This window comes from Sciurus vulgaris (assembly GCF_902686455.1).
Source record: "Sciurus vulgaris genome assembly, chromosome: 2".
NCBI classification, from domain to species: Eukaryota; Metazoa; Chordata; class Mammalia; order Rodentia; family Sciuridae; genus Sciurus; species Sciurus vulgaris.
Window position 1 is genome coordinate 30336320 of NC_136462.1, and position 19992 is coordinate 30356311.

The 19992-nt window shown below is 38.1% G+C and overlaps 3 protein-coding genes across 4 annotated transcripts in view; 2 read left to right on the forward strand and 1 right to left on the reverse strand.

Annotated features, from left to right (window-relative positions):
* HEATR4 (HEAT repeat containing 4) overlaps positions 1 to 19992 on the forward strand; it is a gene marked incomplete at its 3' end in the record, with an annotated part of 285455 nt that overhangs the window by 54101 nt on the left and 211362 nt on the right. The gene's annotated exons all lie outside the window — the stretch shown is intronic.
* On the forward strand, positions 343 to 2991 carry PNMA1 (PNMA family member 1). Its single transcript, XM_079129850.1, has one exon. It carries the CDS (start codon positions 1131 to 1133, stop codon positions 2190 to 2192), a length of 1062 nt encoding a protein of 353 aa, XP_078985976.1. The 5' UTR covers positions 343 to 1130; the 3' UTR covers positions 2193 to 2991.
* The window catches only part of DNAL1 (dynein axonemal light chain 1), a 41302-nt gene continuing 26531 nt past the window's right edge, over positions 5222 to 19992 (reverse strand). For both annotated transcript variants that reach the window (XM_079129860.1, XM_079129859.1), the window contains exons 6-8: positions 14974 to 15100; positions 13896 to 14036; positions 5222 to 9993 (exon numbers count right to left, since the gene is read on the reverse strand). In XM_079129860.1, coding sequence (XP_078985986.1) covers positions 9953 to 9993; positions 13896 to 14036; positions 14974 to 15100 — 309 coding nt within the window. In that variant the 3' untranslated portion in view covers positions 5222 to 9952. The remainder of the gene's footprint in view (positions 9994 to 13895; positions 14037 to 14973; positions 15101 to 19992) is intronic.

Below are 19992 nucleotides of genomic sequence, written 5' to 3' on the forward strand. Positions count from 1 at the left end.
TTTATATGCAGCAGGCAGACTGCATAGGATGAATGAGCAACCTGAGGAGACAAGTCCACCGTGATACAAGCATTTTAAAAACATTAGCATTTAATTCCACTCCAAAATCATATTATTACTTTTTAAACATGGTGCTTAGCAGTATTTGTTTACTGTAAAAAGAACCTTGAAAATATGAAAAAGGAAATGCGCCATCAGAGAATGGAATGCCAGAGCCCCTAGCTGGCACCATAGTAACCATTCGACCTGCGGGAGCGCTAGGGTCTCGCGTCGTCTGGACACGGTTGCCATGACTACACTGGCACGGGCACCGCCGGGGGCGATGGGGGCGGGGCGCAAGGCGTTAGCTGGCGGGCCCCGCCTTCCACTGCGGCAGTAACGCCGCGGCAGGTTGCGGGGAGGACGCGCCACCTCCCGCGCTGCGCCAGAGCCGTTGCAGCTGCTGTGGCCCCGGCGCTGGGCCACCTCTGGCCGCCCTTGCCTCCGCTGCCTCCAGTCTCTTTCCTCTGTCCTTCCCGCGCCTCTGCTGCTTCGGTCCTCAGTCCTCGCGGCCCAGGGGGTGGGGGGCCGTGCCCGCGAAGTCGCCACTCTCCGGCTGACCGGCTACCACCGCTGCAACCGCGGATTGTCTCTCCCGCCGTCTACCAAGGAACGGCTCCTGGTCCGCCTTGAAGGCCAGGCTTCGACCGCGAACGTCCGGTTGACTTCGGGAGCTGCAGTGAGCGCCCAGCCGCCCCGGCTGCAGGAGGAGCGGCCACGCCCTGCGAGCGCACCAGGCGATCTCCGGCCCTGAGGCTCGTGCCTTCCACTCCCGCCCTCGCTTCTCGCCGTCTGCACTGCAACGACGCGACGCCCCGGCTGCAGGCTGCGGACCCCAGCCCGAGACGCAAGATGGCGATCGCCGCGTGACTGACTGAGCATCTGAGACCCAGCTGCGCGGACCCGCCGTCTGACTTTGGGGGCTGAAAAGGGGAGAGAGAAGGACTTTGTTGCCATTGTTAACTGTGATTGCGTGAAGCTTGTCGCCCTCTGACCTGCTTGGAGGGTGTGTCGCATTGTTCTGAATCGCAGAGTACGGTGAGCCAGTCTAATCCATATTTGTAGAATTGGCGCCCTTGGTGGTTGGGGAAATGGCGATGACACTGTTGGAAGACTGGTGCAGGGGGATGGACGTGAACTCCCAGAGAGCCCTGCTGGTCTGGGGGATCCCAGTAAACTGTGATGAGGCTGAAATCGAAGAGACCCTCCAGGCTGCGATGCCTCAGGTACCCTATCGAGTACTTGGGAGAATGTTCTGGAGGGAAGAAAATGCGAAAGCAGCCTTGTTAGAGCTCACTGGTGCGGTTGATTACGCCGCGATCCCCAGGGAGATGCCGGGTAAAGGAGGAGTTTGGAAGGTGGTCTTTAAGCCCCCCACTTCCGATGCTGAGTTTTTAGAAAGGTTGCACCTTTTTCTAGCTAGAGAAGGGTGGACCGTGCAAGATGTTGCCCGTGTCCTTGGGTTTCAGAACCCTGTTCCCGCCCCAGGCCCAGAAATGCCGGCAGAGATGCTCAACTACATTTTGGATAATGTTATTCAGCCTCTTGTTGAGTCCATATGGTACAAGAAGCTGACGCTGTTCTCGGGGAGGGACATCCCGGGGCCTGGAGAGGAGACCTTTGATCCGTGGCTGGAGCACACTAATGAGGTCATAGAGGAGTGGCAGGTGTCTGATGTAGAAAAGAGGCGGCGGTTGATGGAGAGTCTGAGAGGCCCCGCCGCTGATGTCATTCGCATCCTCAAGACCAACAACCCTGCCATAACCACCGCGGAATGCCTGAAGGCTCTTGAGCAGGTGTTTGGAAGCGTGGAGAGCTCTAGGGATGCGCAGGTCAGATTTCTGAACACTTACCAGAACCCCGGAGAAAAGTTATCTGCTTATGTCATTCGTCTGGAGCCTCTGCTGCAGAAGGTGGTGGAGAAGGGGGCCATTGATAAAGATAACGTGAACCAGGCCCGCCTGGAGCAGGTCATTGCCGGGGCCAACCACAGCGGGGCCATCCGGAGGCAGCTGTGGCTGACCGGGGCTGCGGAAGGGCCGGCCCCTAACCTCTTCCAGTTGCTGGTGCAGATCCGCGAGGAGGAGGCCAAGGAGGAGGAGGAGGAGGCTGAGGCCGCCCTACTGCAGTTAGGCCTGGAGGGGCACTTCTGAGTCTCGGGAGAGGGGCTGTAGTGCAGACCTAGATCACAGCTGCTTTCGTTATACCTGTGCGGTCTTCAGGCGTGTCTCTGAGTAGTGAAGGCTTAGACTTTTTTGTTTTTCCCCCGGGGGTGGGTGGGGCGGGGCGGGGGAGTCAGGCCTGCATACCCATGTAACATCCGTAAAATTGTGCAAGCGAGCACTGTGAGCTGCAGCAGTGATACAAGTGGGTCATGCTGGCTCAAATGCCAGGAAAAGGCTTGGACACAATGCTTGGTGCAAGCTGTCATCGTGGCATCATCGTCAGTTGTGAAAAAACGTGAACCTGTGACACTTCCTATCGAGATCAATGTGAAATTGCATGTTCAGATGTTTAGTGCAAGGCCTGGCTCATGGGAAGTGTTCAGTAAAAATGTGAACTGTTATATTTGTTACTAATATCGTGAATAGTTTGTGTTTACTGCAAATTGCTCCTGATTTATATTAATGGAAAGAAATGTGAATTTATTCGTTGATATTGCTCAGCTTTACAATGCAGACTTCTTATTTCTCATCTTTTGGCATCAGATCAGTTTAATTGAAAAGTATTCTGAGACTACAAAATGGGGTGTTTGGAAAACACTGCAGTTATGGAGCTGTGTAAATCAGTTTTTCACCACATGAGATAAATCGCATGGGGAGGTTGGTATGAGTAACCCATTCCTCCACTTCTGGTCTTTGTTATGAAATAATTCTTGTTCATGCTGATTCTAAGTGTTCCAAGTTGAAGTTATCAAATAGATGTATACAAATAAAAATAATTTAAAAATTCTATGGATATCTCATTTTTTCTGACATGCATAAAAATTTTCAGTGTAACTAAGGTATATGTATTTTTTTATGAAAACTTTCCCCTATATCATAAAAGTCTAACCTTGATTACTATGTGACCTTAAATAGCATGGTTTTACATGTTTTCTTCAAGGCAAATGTTAGAAGGTTAATAGTTATAAGTAATGTATTAACACAGAATTCTAGAAAATTCTGAAATGAAATTTAGGAGGTTATCTGGTAATGTTTTTTCTCCCTTTAAAAGTCACTTTACAATTAAAATTGTTTGAAGAAATAACTATAAGTCTTTACACCCGTGGAAAGTGAATTTTTACAGCAGCCATTTTATACCTAGAAGATATAAAAAGTAAAAGGCTTAAAAACATGTTTATTTGGCTGTAGGGGTTCCCGTGACTGCAGGTGTGGTGTCCGTCCATGAGATTCTTAATAAATTCAGAAGTAAAAATGCAAATGTTGTGTTCTGTGGGGTTTCCCTTAATAAAGTTTTAAAATTATAGCTAACTCACATGACATTCATATGGCATGGAATTATTGGTATTTTTCCAGATTTTTCTGGAACTTAGGTCTTCACTTGCCACATCACATCCAGATCCTCCCTGTCACTCCTCCTCTCTCAAACATCACCTTTTTATGTCCCCATCCCCCTCAACAGATTTGCATGTCTTCACTTACCCCACAGCACTTGTGTGTCCCCCTGCTCCTACCTACCAGACTCCTTTCTCCCACCATTCCCATTGGTGTCACACTTCATTACCTCCCTGCTCCTGCTCAGTACTCATTGTGCAGTTCTTCCACGCTACAAGGATACCACTATGCCAGTCTTCCACCCCCTTTTCACACACCTTTATACACACATCCTGTTACCACATGGCAACCAACCACATTCCCAATCTGTACACATGTATTTATTACTTTTTTTGTGCGGCGCTGGGGATTGAACCCAGGGCCTTGTGCTTGTAAGGCAAACACTGTACCAACTGAGCAATCTCCCCAGTCCTATGTATTACATTTTTAAAAGTGGAGGTTTTTCATTTTTCACCCAATATGTTATGAGCATTCCTCTATGCCTGTGTGTACACTGGGGTTATATACTATTGCTCACTTTTTTTTTTTTTCTTAAGTGCTGGGGATCAAACATGGCCTCACACCCAGGGCCTCACACATTCTAGGCGATTGTTTTACCACTGTGCTACACCTCTGCTCTATGTCTCCTTTTTATAGCTGCAAAATCAATAACATTCTTTGAGGAAAGTTCTGACTTGTTTTTTTAATTATATGTAACAATTGTTTGTGTCTACATATGCACATGTACATATTTAATGCAATACATATATAAAATAATGTCAGGATCCTAGATGCCCATCCTTTGTTCTAAGAAACAATCAAAAATAATGAGCTGTGGTTTATGATATGGACTATAGGCTCAGAAATTTTTAAGAAAGGAGAGCAGCAAGAACCATCCCCATTACTTTGCATTAGAGGGGAGTAAAGGGAGAAGGGGATATGGGGGTAGGAATGATAACAGAATGAATGGGACATTATTACCTATGCATATATGGTTACATGACCTGTGTAAGCCTACATTGTGTACAAACAGAAGAATGAGAAGTTATACTCCATTTATGTATGATGTGCCAAAATGCATTCTACTGTCGTGTATAACTAATTAGAACAAATTTTCAAAAATCCTCATAACCAAAGAACTATGGAATAAGAGATAGAGCCTGTGCTACCATCTATTCTGTGATCAAAATTATATTTTGGCTGATAGCACAGAATATGTGCTGGGAAAACGTATAATGTTACTGATGTTGCTGGTTGAACTTGGCATCTCATCTTGAGCTTTGCTTTGTGCACTTCTGGAAGTACGGCAAGGGCTAGGAACTGTCAATTGCAGCAGTAATTTGCTCTCCCCAGAAGCACTCGTTCCAGGAGCCAAATAATTTGAGATGATGAAAGATTAATTAACCTGGGAAAGGAGGTTACCATTGGTAGTAAATGACTAGAAAAAAATTAGGCATGAAGAAATGAGACAGTCACTCTCTCCCTTTTCCTCCTCTTATTCTTGCTGTCCCACCCACCCACACACCCAATCCACAAGCTGCCTGGACTATGTCATCCAGAGGCTGAATTTCTTCCGAAGTGAGTATCATAGGAAGTTCACACTGTTGCTCCAAATAGCTAAAACTAATGATCACATAACAAAGACACTATTTATAAAATAACACAATTTATTACTATTTTAAAACAAGTCTCACAAAATAACATTCAGAAACTCAATATTTCTAAATAATTTAACACACAATAAGTTTAGTCAAAGTCATGCTACAAAACTCCTATGTATAAAATATTATTACTGGAGTATTAATAGATGTCAAAATGTTCTTCAGAATGAAGTGGCTTCTAGAAGCCGAAGTCTGGAATGATGCTCACGCTCATAACGGATAACCGGGAGAAGTAGCTGGCTATGTATAGTCTCTTTAGCCTCCTATTCACCCATCTTTTGATAGGAGTGAACCCTCGAGGCAGGAGCACCTCAGAGGCAGCTAGCTACTCCTTACTGATCAAAGAAGCAAGGAGCTTCCCACTCATGAAATTTTGCCACAACTTAATTTAGTCAACATCTAAATTAATTTTTAAAAACTAGATGTGGGAAAGATAACTCACAAAGTTTCTATCTGAGCAGAACTACTTGACATATCCTCAGAGGGATGATCTCAGATATAGCAGACATGAAAGGTGACTCAAGCAGGGAAACTGGGAAATCCTGACTGATTATACAGACAGACAGCAACTGCTCATGTGGGCTTAGAATGAGCAAAGGTGAGGTTTGATTCTCTTCTCTATGTACAGGTTAGGTATTTACCCATCTGCCCTTTGGAAGTACTTTCCACTAACATCCAGTTCATGATTTTAAAGTGCAAATCTATTGAAAAATAGTTTATTCTCTCCCACCCCCAAGTTAAATTTGCTAGATCATAATTTGGTTGGTTGGTTCCCTCTAACTTGCCCAATATGGGATATTAAACTAGAATCCAATTGTGGACTTCAGTGTCGAGTAAAGTTTTACCAATTTATCTTAGGTTAGAAGAGGATTAAAACTAAGTCTAGTTCTTCCTTTATATTCACTGATTAACAAATAGGTAGGAATAAAGATACAGATATATTTCTAAAAGTTCAGTGGTTTTGAAATATAATTCTTAATTTTTGAAATTCTGCCTATTTTATAATTAAACAAAAAGCAGTAAGACATGCTGGAATAAAGACTAAGGAATGTGGTCAAGTTAGCTGTGTCTGCAGTAGCACCAACTCTGCTACACTGAATCTTATTTCATTATTTAGAGATACATTAAATACCCCAATTAAAGAAAGTGTGTGCCAAATTCAAAGGAATTAATTTCTGGTAAAGGATAACTAGCAGTTTTGTGGTTTTCTCCTTTTATCAATACTTATAATGTATAAGGTCTTAGTGAACTAATGATCTGACTGCAGTCAGAGAGGCACTGACTACTCAAGATCAATGCTTTGACACTTCTCTCCAATTTTTAAAAGTGATTGATTAAATACAACCTTTCTGGGCTGGCCCTATGCTTTTCCATTTAGTCCTAAGACATACCCAGATAGAAGATTCCAACTCTATTTACATATTACCAACTCTGAGAATCAGCCAATAGTCAAGATTCATTTCTCATGCCTCCTTATTCTGCTTTCAGACCACTGGCCAAAAGTGTCAGAAATACTTGTATATTCAAGTGGAAAATCTGACTCAAGAACCATATTTAAATGTCTTCTACCACCTTTTCACATGGAACGGATCCAGTAAACATACCAAGTAATTGACCAGTTATCATGAGCAGACCTTCTTCTGGTCACACTCAAAATCAATGTTTATGCAAGCTAATTTTCATGATAAATTTTTACATAGTATTTTTCTGTATTTAATGATGAGCATACTCTCAAAACTTTGCACTTTATTAGGCAATGAATGATGATCCATTTTCTAAAGTATATGCAAACTATTAAACTTTAGAGACAAAGTGAAGTTGCTAGATTTGGTTGATAGTAACAGAGAGGTAGGTTAATAATCACTGTTCTTAATAAGCAAGAATGCTAAGAAATAAAAGTTGAAACCCTGCTGAAGAAAGATAAGTTGAACCTTCCAGCCCTGAGTTTCTAATACTATGTGAAACTTATGAAAATGAGCATTACAAAAACGGAAAATATTACTGGCCTTTTCCTTCCACCCATGATTATTAAATACAGCATATTCTCTCATATAACAATTCTAGTGGCACGTGGCTTTGAGTGAAAAATAAATGGACCCTGGACAAAAGGAACCAGAAGCAAATAGCACTGGTTCTTAACCAAAGGAGAATGTTTTCCCACTTTTTGCCCAGGGGCCAGACAGCAATGTCTGGAGACATCATTTTTTTTTGTCACAACTGGGAAGGGGAGCTCCTGGTCTCTATCTTGTAGAGGCCACCCAGAACAATGAATTATCTAGGCCAAAATGGAAACAATGGCCAGACTGAGAATCTCTAGTTTAAAGGAATAAACTCCTATAAATAGGACATAAAAATATTTCACAATCTGACAAGGTAAGTCATAAGCTTAGAATTAGGGAAAGTAGAAAAGTTGAATTCGTTGGTAGGATAAAATAAGATTTACTGTGAAAAATTAAAATACTGGACTATTCCAGAGCTCTACCATCATTTAAAGAAATTTAAATGATTCATTAATGGAGAAGCACAGAGAGCATCTGTTCCAAATAGGTCAAATATCTAATCTCAGAGGCATAAAACCAAAGGCATTTAATATCAACTAAATTTGCTTCAGTAAGGGATGATTTAAGGAATGATTTGAGAGAATATCCTGAACTTCTTTATACAACCAAACTTCCATTTTCTAATTGCATGAATTCTGGCTTTAATTCCAGGAACAGGGATGCACAAAAGTCATTGAAATACTTGGTGAGTAAAACTGAATATGAATTTTGTGTGAAATGGAAAAAGCACCTTACATTTCTATGATATCAACCAGTGATTGAAAGACAAGGATAAGGGAAAATTAATTCCTGGATTACAGAATTCACAAAAACCAAACACTAGAACTGTAAGCCATTTCACAAATTCAATACAAAGTCATCCATTTCCTATTAGGTTTACTTCTACAGTAACCTTTAGAAAATACACCCAAATATAGCAACATGGCCTCGAGATTGCCTACTGAGTGAAGTGCAAACTACAAATGAAAAAGATGGTTTTCCTTCTCAGCTTATAGGCTTTAAACATCACCAAGCAGAATGAAGGTTCATTGTGTCTGGTTCATAAAAGAAATGCCAAAGACTTTGCATGTATAAGCCAATCAGAGTAAAGGTTTCTTCCTATAAAATTGAAAGGAAGAGCTAAAAGGAGCTAAAAAATTGTTAGACGTGTTGTTCTTGTTTGGATTTAGAGTTGATTGTCAAAGCAGTGGTCCCTTTTTGATCAGAGTGACTCTTAGAGAAACCAAGTAATTAATTCCTACTTAAATGGTAACAGTAAATTTCTGAAACCTAGAACTACTTATTCAATTACTTGAAAAAAAAGTATCTCCCCTTTTTCATTGTGATTTCATATAAGTAAAATCACACAAGTAGATGGGGAAACAAGAATTAATAGTCTCTGGTTGAGAGACTTTAGGCACAATTTGGCAGGGGGCCCCTGACTTCTTTTCTGTAATCTAGTGATTCGGTCATGGCCTGCTATGGACTTCATCTGGTTACTGACAATGTCTTGCATTTTCCAGAAATAATTTTTTTCTTACATTATAACTTCTAATTTCTGAATCTAACTATTGCTTTGCAATTTTGAGGTTAAGTCACGTACAATGCTTCACATAGAAGGCAATCCTCAAACATACTACCATTTGCCTGGGATCACATACTGAAACATCTTTTCCCTCTACAGTCACTTACATAATACACTTTATAAGCTGTTTAACCTAGAACTTCTCAAAAAATATATCTGACATACTAAGCTTCATTTTATTGAGATATCAAATTCAATCTTTAAGTTTATACCCTTATAACTGTAACAATGGGGATCATTATACCAATTAACTGGGACAAATTTTGACATATATCAATGGTCGATATTTAGGCTAGGACTACTGACCACTGCTTTAAACACATAAAGAACTATAAACCAAAAAGTGTGCCTAAGGCCAGGCCTACCTGAGTAACATGGCCACATTACTGGTCAAAGAAGTGATCATGAGAGCCATTTTAACCACTGACCTTGATCACAGAATGACTGATTATGCAAGTGGTCATGTATATAAATTCCAGTTGACAATATACACATTTTTGGAAAAACAAGTAAGTAAATATAACATGAGCTAGAAGGCCTCCAAGATATGAATTTTCCCTTTTTCACCATGGTGTTTCCAATTGGGACTTCGGAGTCTTGGTTCCAGGGCTGTGCTGCAGTTCTACAAGGAACTTTTCCCATCACAATGCTGCCTTCTAAACTGAAGGCAGGATACGTTCAAGCTTCAAGGTTGTAAGGAGGTGGACCTTCTACAGATTCAGAAGTACATTTTTTAAAATGCCTGGCTTAAGAATACTAAACAGATTGAATAAAGAACATTTGTTCCTTTGCTATTAAAAATGATTGGTCTACAAATTTCAGTAGATGGGGCCATGTAATGTATAACTGGGACTAAAGACAAAGATGGAAAATTTATAGTTTTGAAAAAGAGAACTAGACTATATAAAGTTGGTGTCACTGGTTAGGGGAAGCAACACTGAATAGGTTTTAAAAAAAGATGGAAGGGAGAGATTTGTTTTATCTTAAGAACCTTTTGCCCCACACAAAATCTTTAAAATAGACAATTATACAAAACTTATCTATTGTTCTCATTACATTTAAATAAGTTAACACAAAGTGGAAAATATGGCATTAATTTTCTTCTTCCTCATCCTCTTTAATTACTGGAGTACCTAAAATGGAAAAGAAAATTATTTCTGGTCATTTTCAACAGATTGTTAAAATTCTAAATGAAAATATTTTCCTGAGGAGGTCTGAGATGATATGAAATGTGCTGTAATAAAAATAATTTTATAAAATAACCTCTTAAGTTTCAAATTCTCTAGAAAGGTTCTCAGAAGAATCCACAAGTAGATTAATAAAAATACTTAAGAATATTTGGTGCCCTAATGCAGAGTTGCAAATAAAAATGACTACAAGTAGCTACAGAGAAACAAGGTAAGCCCTGTACACATTAACAACTGTCTATGTTAAATACAAAGACATATTTTTCTTTTTCACAAAAATATGCACTTTTGCTGTTGCCAGAAATCTGAATATTTGTGTGAATTTCCCCAATTAAACAACATTGGAGTCAAAAAAACAAAAAACAGAACAGAACAGAACAGAACAGAACCACTGCAGAGAAAACAAAGCATATCTGCAGGCCCTCAGTGGGCCAAGGGTTACCCATTTCAAGTTCTAGGATTTAAAGTTACGATCTGACCCCAGTCAACTATTCATTCTTAACTCGTGAGCCATTTACCATTTACACCAACTAAACTGATCAACTTTCCTTCTCTTAAACTCATCTTGCACGCTCACCTCTAGATTCTTGGCAACAAATTCTGCACTTTCCAACTCTCCTCCCATTTAATCCTCACCCTAAATTAAGCAACAGCTCTAGGCTGTCTCTCCCTTGAATGTGTATTCCGTGCTTTACCCTAAAAGCTTCTCACTCTCAAGATAGGCCACATTCTCCCTATTCTCCCTTGAATTTGTCTGCTTTCCTAAACCTTTGTTGTCTGTGTCTCTGGGGGGAGAAAAGAAAAGAACCAGCTCTAGTGTCACTCCTCTATGAGTCCCTCAGTTCAGTTCCCAGGAAAATAAAAATACACACACACACACACACACACACACACACACACACACAGAGAGAGAGAGAGAGAGAGAGAGAGAGAGAGAACATTATCTTTTTGTTTGTTTTTATTTTGGTGCTGGGAATCAAAACCAGGCCCATGCACACGCTAAGCACACACTCTACCACTTTTTATTTTTTAATTGCAAATATTCACAAAAATACAGTATAAAAATTTAAAGAATTTAGGAAATAAAACATTACTAGTATCTTAAAAGTCTGTTAGCTTCTTTCTGATTATTCCTGTACCTCCCAAGAGGTAATCTACTACCTTTGATATTTTACCCCTAGGTGTGTATCTAGATGGGAAAAAAAAAAAAAAAGAACATTCTGTAGGGTTCTATTAATATAAAACTCTAGAAAACACAAACTGATCTAAAGAGACATGAAGTAGATCAGTGATTGCCTTGGGAGGGGTGATAGCCAGGAGCAGGAGCAAAGGATTATAAAGAGGCACAAAGAAACTTTTGAGACTGAGCCACAAGTTAAGTATGGAAACTATGGTGATGGTGACAGTGATGGTTTTGTAGACATACATGTGTCAAAACTTATCAAGTTGTACACTTCTCCTTCACTGTCTTCCTAGAGATTCTTAAGTGTCCTTAAGTGTCCACAGGGATGCAGTTCTGTTTAAGAACAACTGCCACAGTAAGTTGGGGTGAATAAAATGTTTGAGTACTGAGCATTGGACAGATGTATTTAGAAAAAAAGAAAACTTTGGTTGGACTCTAGAAATGATTTGAAATCATTTGCCTTTATTTCCGTCAGAGTTGCACAAGGGAAATGAACCCCTTCGCTTAAAAATGAAACAGAACCCCTCATGTAGATCCTGAATAGACTAAGCCATGTTGTGCTTTTGGGACTAAATAATGACCTTAGGCCACTCTGAACAGTCCCAGAGGAATCATCTTGGTCTATCCTGAACCAAAGGAGGGAGACCAGAACAGAAATGGCCATGATCGCTAATTTGCCTATTTTTGATCCTCTTCTCTTGCTTATAATCAAAACTGAGGAATCTTTAAAAAATAAAGCAAAGAATACAGACAATACCAAAGGCTAGTGAGAGCATGGAACAGCTAGAGTGCTCAAACCCTCCTGGATAGTAATGAAACTTTGGAAAACTGGTATTGTCTACAAAAGCTCTATACATGTATTAGAACCCCCAAAACATTCTCAGGCTCCCTGTGATGATGGTGGTCACCACCACTACCACTGCTCTGTGTTGGATATTACTTATTCTTTTCTTCTGGGTATTTTCCTTTCATTCACATAATGGCGGTCTAGTCAGCTTTGTGCCTGTCTGTTCATGGGGAGTATGGAGAGCAGAAAAAAGATATGCTGGTTTTGTCTTTGAAAAGCTACAGAAGACACCAAGAAAATACTATTTGTGAGAAGGTAGAGAATAATGTGGAGAAGGAGGGGATGATGATTTTTCCCAAACTAGAAAGATATTTCCTGGGGATGGCAGAAGAGAGAAAGACCTTAGGGTTATGGTACAGTAGGAATCCTGGCCCTGCTTCCTGATAGCACCACTGGGAGGAGATAAACCCAGAAAGTATTGTTTGTTTTATGTTAGCAGATAATCCTGTGGCCGTGAATCTTTTTTTCATTCTCAAAAAGGCACTTCCGTAACCCAAGAGAAACATGGATGTGGCAGGGAGCAGTCAAAATGAGTTCTGAAAGGGCCTTGGGAATGGGGACAAATAGATATCTTGATAGTAACCTTTGGGGACAATTTACATAGGACTATGCTTCCCATGACCTTGTCCTATTATGATGGCATAATTCCAGGTCCAGAGACCTTAAGAATAACAGACATTACCCTGTGCACATGTAAGATTACATGAATGGTGTAACTACATCATGTACATTCAGAGAAATGAAAAGTTGTACCCCATTTGTGTACAATGACTCAAAATGCAGTCTGCTATCATGTATATCTAAATAGAACAAACAACAAAAAAGAACATAAAAGATGTTTGAAATAAAAAATATATATATATATAAAAAAAGAAAGACTAAATTTCTGAATGGTCCAGTTAAAGTGAATTGGGGAGGAGATGTTCAAAGTCAAAATGAAGTTAATTTATATTGAAATATTTCTCATATATTTGAATTTTGGGATTATTAAAATCTTTTAAAGTGATTACAATAATGATAATTTTTGAATACTACTTTGTACTAAGCACAATGTTTAAAACTGATTAATTTAGTCCTCACTATAACACTATGATATATATTTTAAAATGATTGCTAGTGGTATTATTACCATTCTCCAGTTTTTTTATATCATAAATGAACAAGGTTTGGTGAGATTAATTAATGAGTACAATGTCACAAAAGCTATTAAGTGGGGAAGTCTGAACTTGACCCAGTTAGTCAGGAATATCAACTAATATTAACATGGATCTTAGGGACTAGAAACTAAAATTGGGTAGTGGGACGTAAGACAGAACATTAAATCTTTGACCCAACTATGAAAAAACAGCTACTAATCATTTAGGTCTAATCATTCCACAAATAATACTTTTGTAACTTTAGAATACGCTTAGCTTTCTTATAAGCTTTTAGTCTAAGGCTGATCTCATACCAGTGAGTTTTTCATCTCACCTTGGCCTAAAACTGAACCACTGAATTTCATATGGACAGAAATGGTCTTGAAGATTAGGGATGACCTATCATTTTCTTTTTTGTGGTACTGGGGAGACTGAACCCAGGGGTGCTCTACCACTTAGCTATATCCCCAGCCATTTATGTTTTGAAATAGGATCTCACTAAGTTGTCTCAAATTTTTGATCCCCTACCTCAATCTCCTGACTAGCTTATAGGATTAGAGGTGTGCACCACCTAGCTGATGACCTATCATTTTCTTTAGCTTGACTCCTTGTCATGGTCCCATACCAAACATTCCATTTTTATACCTGTAAAGCATTTCCAAACCAGCCCAGGACTACTCACCATCCAGCTTTTTCAGTCTGGGCACTCTCTTGGTTGCCTCTTCAATCCAGTTGCCCTCAGCAGAATGTTTTTCTTCCAAGGGGTTGCCAACAAACACCAGGTCTTCAAGGCACGGCAGTTCTGCCAGCTTCACAAATTCAGCTACAAGTACAAAGCACATTTTCCATGTTAAAATGGTTAAGTTTTACTGTTACAATTTTGAAGACTGAATTCCAATCACTAACCCTCAATTTGTGACTATTCAGGACAATAAGTTGTTTAAGATTTTGAAGGTTAGGGAAATCTTACTATAATGAAATTATTCTCTGAAGACATCATAGGATGGGAGGGATGAAGGAGACCTTCTATCTTTAATGCTAGCCTAAGGGTGAGATAAGAAGAGGAGGAAATTATATAAAAAATATATAATGAATCAAAATAAATACATTATAAAAAAAAGAGGAGGAGATGAGGATCAGACTGAAAAGAAGAACAAGTTGATCTCATGACAGTTTGTCGATGCTGTGCTGAATCAGTGTAGGCCAAGCTAAACTGCCTTTTTATCTTTACCTATACCCTCATCTTTGAGTTCTTAAAGCAACTAATTCAAATCTTTATTGCAGAATTTGTCAGTTTTATAATTATTGACTTATAAATAATTTTTCCCCACTAAGTGGTAAACTCCTTGAGTGAAGAGATAAAAGTCCATATTCAACTGTGCCATGAGTTTAGCATGGTTCATTACTTCTAACAGAGATTTATCACATGATGAATGAATAGCATACAATAAAAAAGCAAAGCATATAGGTATAGACCAATCAGTCTTCTACTCAAGAATTGTTTAAATTGGTTCCTTCAGCCCTTGGACAACAATTTTTTCATGACTAATAGGACCACAATCTTCCAAATTATATTCATTCTAAGTAAATATTTAAATAGATATTTTTGCCTTTAAAAATTAGGAATTCTAATCGCTATTTCCTATACAGGAACTCCCGTAACTATATCTGTGCTTAGAAATCCCATTTGCCTTTTTCCCAGTTGAGTATTTTCTATAAACAGGAGGTAGAAGGTTGGCAAAGAGTCGCTCTCTGCTTACCCCAGTCTTTCACCAGGTTATTAGACATATACAGAATCTTCAATTTCTTCATTACATGGATCCCTTTCAACTTCTCAATAAAATTATAGGAGATCCACAATTCCTCTAACGTGTCCCCTACTGCTTCCTGAAAGAGAAAGCAATCTGATTTACAAGCTTATTTTTAACCTTGTTTTTTTTTCCTGCCTCCTTCTTTAGAAACAGATAATGGCTTTCAAAGAGCACTAAGACCTGCCTGTCCACCTGTTCCCACCAGTTCACTTGTAGGAGAGCTGACACTGACTCTTGTGTGGAAGTTCTTTTTTCATTGAGGGAATGAAGCCGAACATTCTCTTCCCCTCTTCAAACTGATTTGAACTCTTCCTTCTGATTGATACATTGAGCAAAAACTTACAAAATATTCTTTAACAAGAATAACTTACTGAAATCACCAAAAGGAGAAATAATGGCAATATTTGATCACTTTATTGCATAATATAGTTTCATGTTATTCTCCTATAGATTAATTTGGTCCTTATAACATTTAAATAAGACAAGGCAAATTATTGATTTTTATCATGGCTTTTTATAAGATAACACTGATATTAAGTAGTACCCCAAGCTCTAAAATTCAGGTTTTTCAACACTTTTATGGAAAATTATAAACATAAAAAAGTTGAAAGAATTTTATATTAAATGCCCACATATCCAATACTACATATTCACTGTAAGCAATTTGCTATACTTGTCCTATCAACTCTATCCATCCATCAACTCATCTATTTGGCATATAAAATTCAACTTTAAACTCTTGGTCTTTCTATTTATAGTATAAGGTTATATCACATAAACATATATTGGATAAAAGATAGCCTCTTCAATAAATGGTGCTGGGAAAACTGAAAATCCATATGTAGCAAAAGGAAATTAAACCCCTCTCTCTCACCCTGCACAAAACTCAACTCTAAATGGATCAAGGACTTAGGCATTAGACCACAGACCCTGCACCTCCTAGAAGAAAAAGCAGCACAATTTCCATCATGTCAGCTTAGGAACCAACTTCCTCAACAAGACTCCTAAAGCAAAGAAGTAAATCAAGAATCAATGAATGAGATGAATTCAAACTAAAAAGCTCTTCACAGCAAAGGAAACAATCAAGAACATGGAGAGCCTACAGAATGGGAGAAAATCTTTACCACCTGCATCTCAGATAGAACATTAATCTCCAGGATAGTTAAAGGACTCAAAAGATCAAACAACAAAAACCAAACAACTCAATCACTAAATGGGCAAAGGAACTGAACAGACACTTCGCAGAAGAAACAGGAATAGTAAAAAAAAAAAAAAAAAAAAAAAGTAAAAAAAAAATTTTCAACATCTCTAGCAATTAGAGAAATGCAAATTAAAACTATACTGAGATTTTATCTCACTCCCATCAGAAAGGCAATTATCAAGAATACAAGTAACAATAAATGTTGGCGAGGATGTGGAGAAAAATGTACACCCATACATTGCTGGTAGGACTGCAAATTGGCACAATCACTATGGAAGATAACTTGGAGATTCCTTAGAAAACATGGAACTACCATTTGACCCAGTTATTCCACTCCTTGGTATATACCCAAAGTACTTAAAATCAGCATAATATAGTGGCCACATAAATGTTGATAGCAGCTCAATTCACAACAGCTAAGCTATAGAACCAACCTAGGTGCCCTTCAACAGATGGATAAATAAAATGTAGTATATGTACACAATGGAATAGTACTCAGCCAAAAAGAAGAACAAAATTATGGCATGTGTTTGTATGGATGGAACTAGAGACTATCATGCTAAGTAAAATAAGTCAATCCCCAAAACCAAAGGCTGAACATTCTCTCTGAAATGCAGATGCTAACACACAACGGGGGCAGGAAGAAGATTAGAAGTACATTGGATTAGACAAAGGTGAATGAAGGGAAGGGAGGGGGAATGGGAATAGGAAAGGTAGAATTAATCAGACATAATTTTCCTATATTCATATATGAATACACAACCAGTGTAACTTCACATCATGTACAACCACAAGAATGGGCAGTTATACTCCATATATGTATGATAGGTCAAAATATATTCTACTATCATGTATAATTAAAAAGAACAAAAAATTTTAAAAAGGTTCTATCACACTGCCTCTCAAACTTTATAGATATAATCATTAGTTGCACAAAGATTTTCTTTTATAGACATCAGAGAAGTGGGTTTTTTTTCCTTTAAAAAAACCAAAAAAGTGTAGACAGAATCAATTAGATTCTCCATCTCTTCTTATCCCCCTCCAAATTTACCACATCCTCATGGCAGTGTCTACAATGTGGGTCCCAGGTCTATGCCCCAGCAACTGTCCCTTTAAAGACTATGGAGTAGCTGGGTAAGTGGTGCATGCCTGTAATCCCAGCTACTCAGGAACCTGAGGAAGGAGGATTGCAAGTTCAAGGCCAGCTGCAGCAACTTCACAGTCTGTCTCAAAGTACAAAAAAGGGGCTGGTGATGAAACTCAGTGGTATAATACCCTGGGTTCAAACCCTAGGACAACAAAAAAGAAGAAAAAAAAAAAAAAGACTATAGAGAGCATAAATATACCTTAATGTATTTTCCATAATGGTGGAGCTTGGGGGAAAACTTGAGAATGGGGTGCATTGAGGAAGCTCTGTGTGTTATCCCAAACCCCATATTTCATCTTAGTTTCAACTTTTCAAGTAGAAGGAACAACACTCTTAAAGTAAAAGACAATTTTCAATCAGTCTATCTTAGCATTCTTTTTATTTTTTTTTGGTGCTGGGGATTTGAACCCAGGGCTTTGTGCTTGTGAGGCAAACACTCTACCAACCGAGCTATATCCCCAGCCCTATCTTAGCATTCTTAAATCACAAATTTGTGATTTAACCAAGCACTCTGGAGTAGTATTCTGACATTTCCTAAATGATCTAATTACTGTATCACATATATCTTTTGGAGGAGAAGAATTAGTCTTAAGATCATCTAAATTTTATCACATACATTTTCATTGTCCTGGATCCCCATCATTCTTGTTTCCAACTTATAAAGTTGGAATTCTTATAAATTCTTGTTTCCAACTTATAAAGTGTGAGGCAGCAAAAAAAAAAAAAAGACTAATTACATACTGGCTCAGGCTCATGTGCAGAGGGTCCCACTTAGCATGTGTGAGGACCAAAACCAAAGGGAAAAAAAATTAAGTTCAATTCTGGGGTCTGCCACTTATTTAGTGTAATTTTACAAGTACAGGTAAAGAAATCCAAAAATTTCACAATTTGATTAATTCTCCAAATTGGCAATTTGCTGAGTTTACTCAGCAAATTTTTTTTTTTTTGCTTTCTTTACTCATTTACTGCAACAAGTTTTACTTAAAAATTAAATCAATTTAAGATAGAACAGAACAGAATAAGATAGAATAGGAATTCTTTTAGATAGGCTAAGTTTTGAAGATGTCTTCAGTGCTTTGTTTATTCATTTGAAGTTTATTATTATTATTATTATTATTATTATTATTATTATCATTATTAGCAGTGCTGGTTGTTACAGAGAAATTACCTTATTAGTCATAGCAACAAAACTATAAATTGCCTAGGAATACATTTTTGTTCAATAAATGAACAAAGTTTCATAGGAATTAAAACTATAAAATTCTGCTGAAGGATACTTCTCAAAAGAAATATAAATGGCCAACAATTATATGAAAAAATGTTAAACATAGCTAGGGAAATACAAATCAAAACTACACTGAGATTTCATCTCAATCCAATTAGCAAGATAGTCATCAAGTATAAATACCAGTAAATGATGTCAAGGATGCAGGGGATGGGAAACTCTACTTACAAACTGTTTGCTGGAATGTAAATTAGTATAGCCACTGTGGAAGTTAGTCTGGAGTTTCTCAAAGGACCAGGAATGGAACCACTATATGATCCAGTTATACCACTCCTTGGTATTTATACAAAAGAATTAAAGTCAATATACTATAAAGATATATGCATACCCATATTTATAGTAGCACAATTCAAAATAGTCAAGTTATGGAGTCAACCAGGTGTTCAACAACAGATGAATGGCTAAGAAAATGCAATTATATATATACATACATACATATATATATATATATATAAAAACACAAAAAATCAAGTTTTATTCGGCCATAAAGAATAACAAAATTATGTCATTTGTAGGAAAATTGATGGAACTGGAAAGCATCATGTTAAGTGAAATTAAGTCAGACTCGGAAAGTCATTATTTTTCTCTCATATGCGAAAGCTAAAGAGAAAAAGGAAAAAAATGGATCTCATGAAAATAGAAGGGAGACCACAGTAGGGCAAAAAAAAAAAAAAAAAAAGAATGGGGGAGGAAGAAGGGAAGGGCAAGGTACTGAGAATGAAATTGACTGAAATATGTCATGTGCATGTGAATATGATACAACAAAACCCAATATTTTGTGTAATTACTATGCACCAATAAAAATTCTGCTGAATAACAATAAATCAGAATAAATCTTCATGTAAGGGAAGATTCATTATTACAAAGATATAAAGTCTCTTCAAATCAATCTATAAATTTCATTCATTTCTACTAAGAATTCCAATAGGAATTTATTTTCATGAACTTGATAAACTGATTTTCAAATTTCTCTGAAGTGTAAATGATGAAGAAAACCCATAAACACTTTGAAAAAGGAAAGAGAACTTGTCCCAATACATACCAAAAATATTCTAAAGCTAAAGAAAATTAAAACAGCATGATACTGGAGCTGAAATATACAGAAGGAACAACAAACAGAACTGACTGTCAAGGAACTTACCCATGCACATACAAGAATTTAGCAGTTGGCATTTCCAGACAGTGGGCAAAGGAGGTTTTTCAATAAATAGATAATTGTTTAGAGAGAGAGAAAAAAAAAAAAAAAGATTTGATGCCTGAACACATGTAAAAATAAACTCCAGGGGCTGGGGCTGTAGCTCAGTGGCAGAGTGCTTGCCTAACATGTGTGAGGCA

Excerpts from the sequence above, each read along its gene's own strand:
- PNMA1 (XM_079129850.1), top strand. The coding sequence starts at position 1,131 with ATGGCGATGACACTGTTGGAAGACTGGTGCAGGGGGATGGACGTGAAC.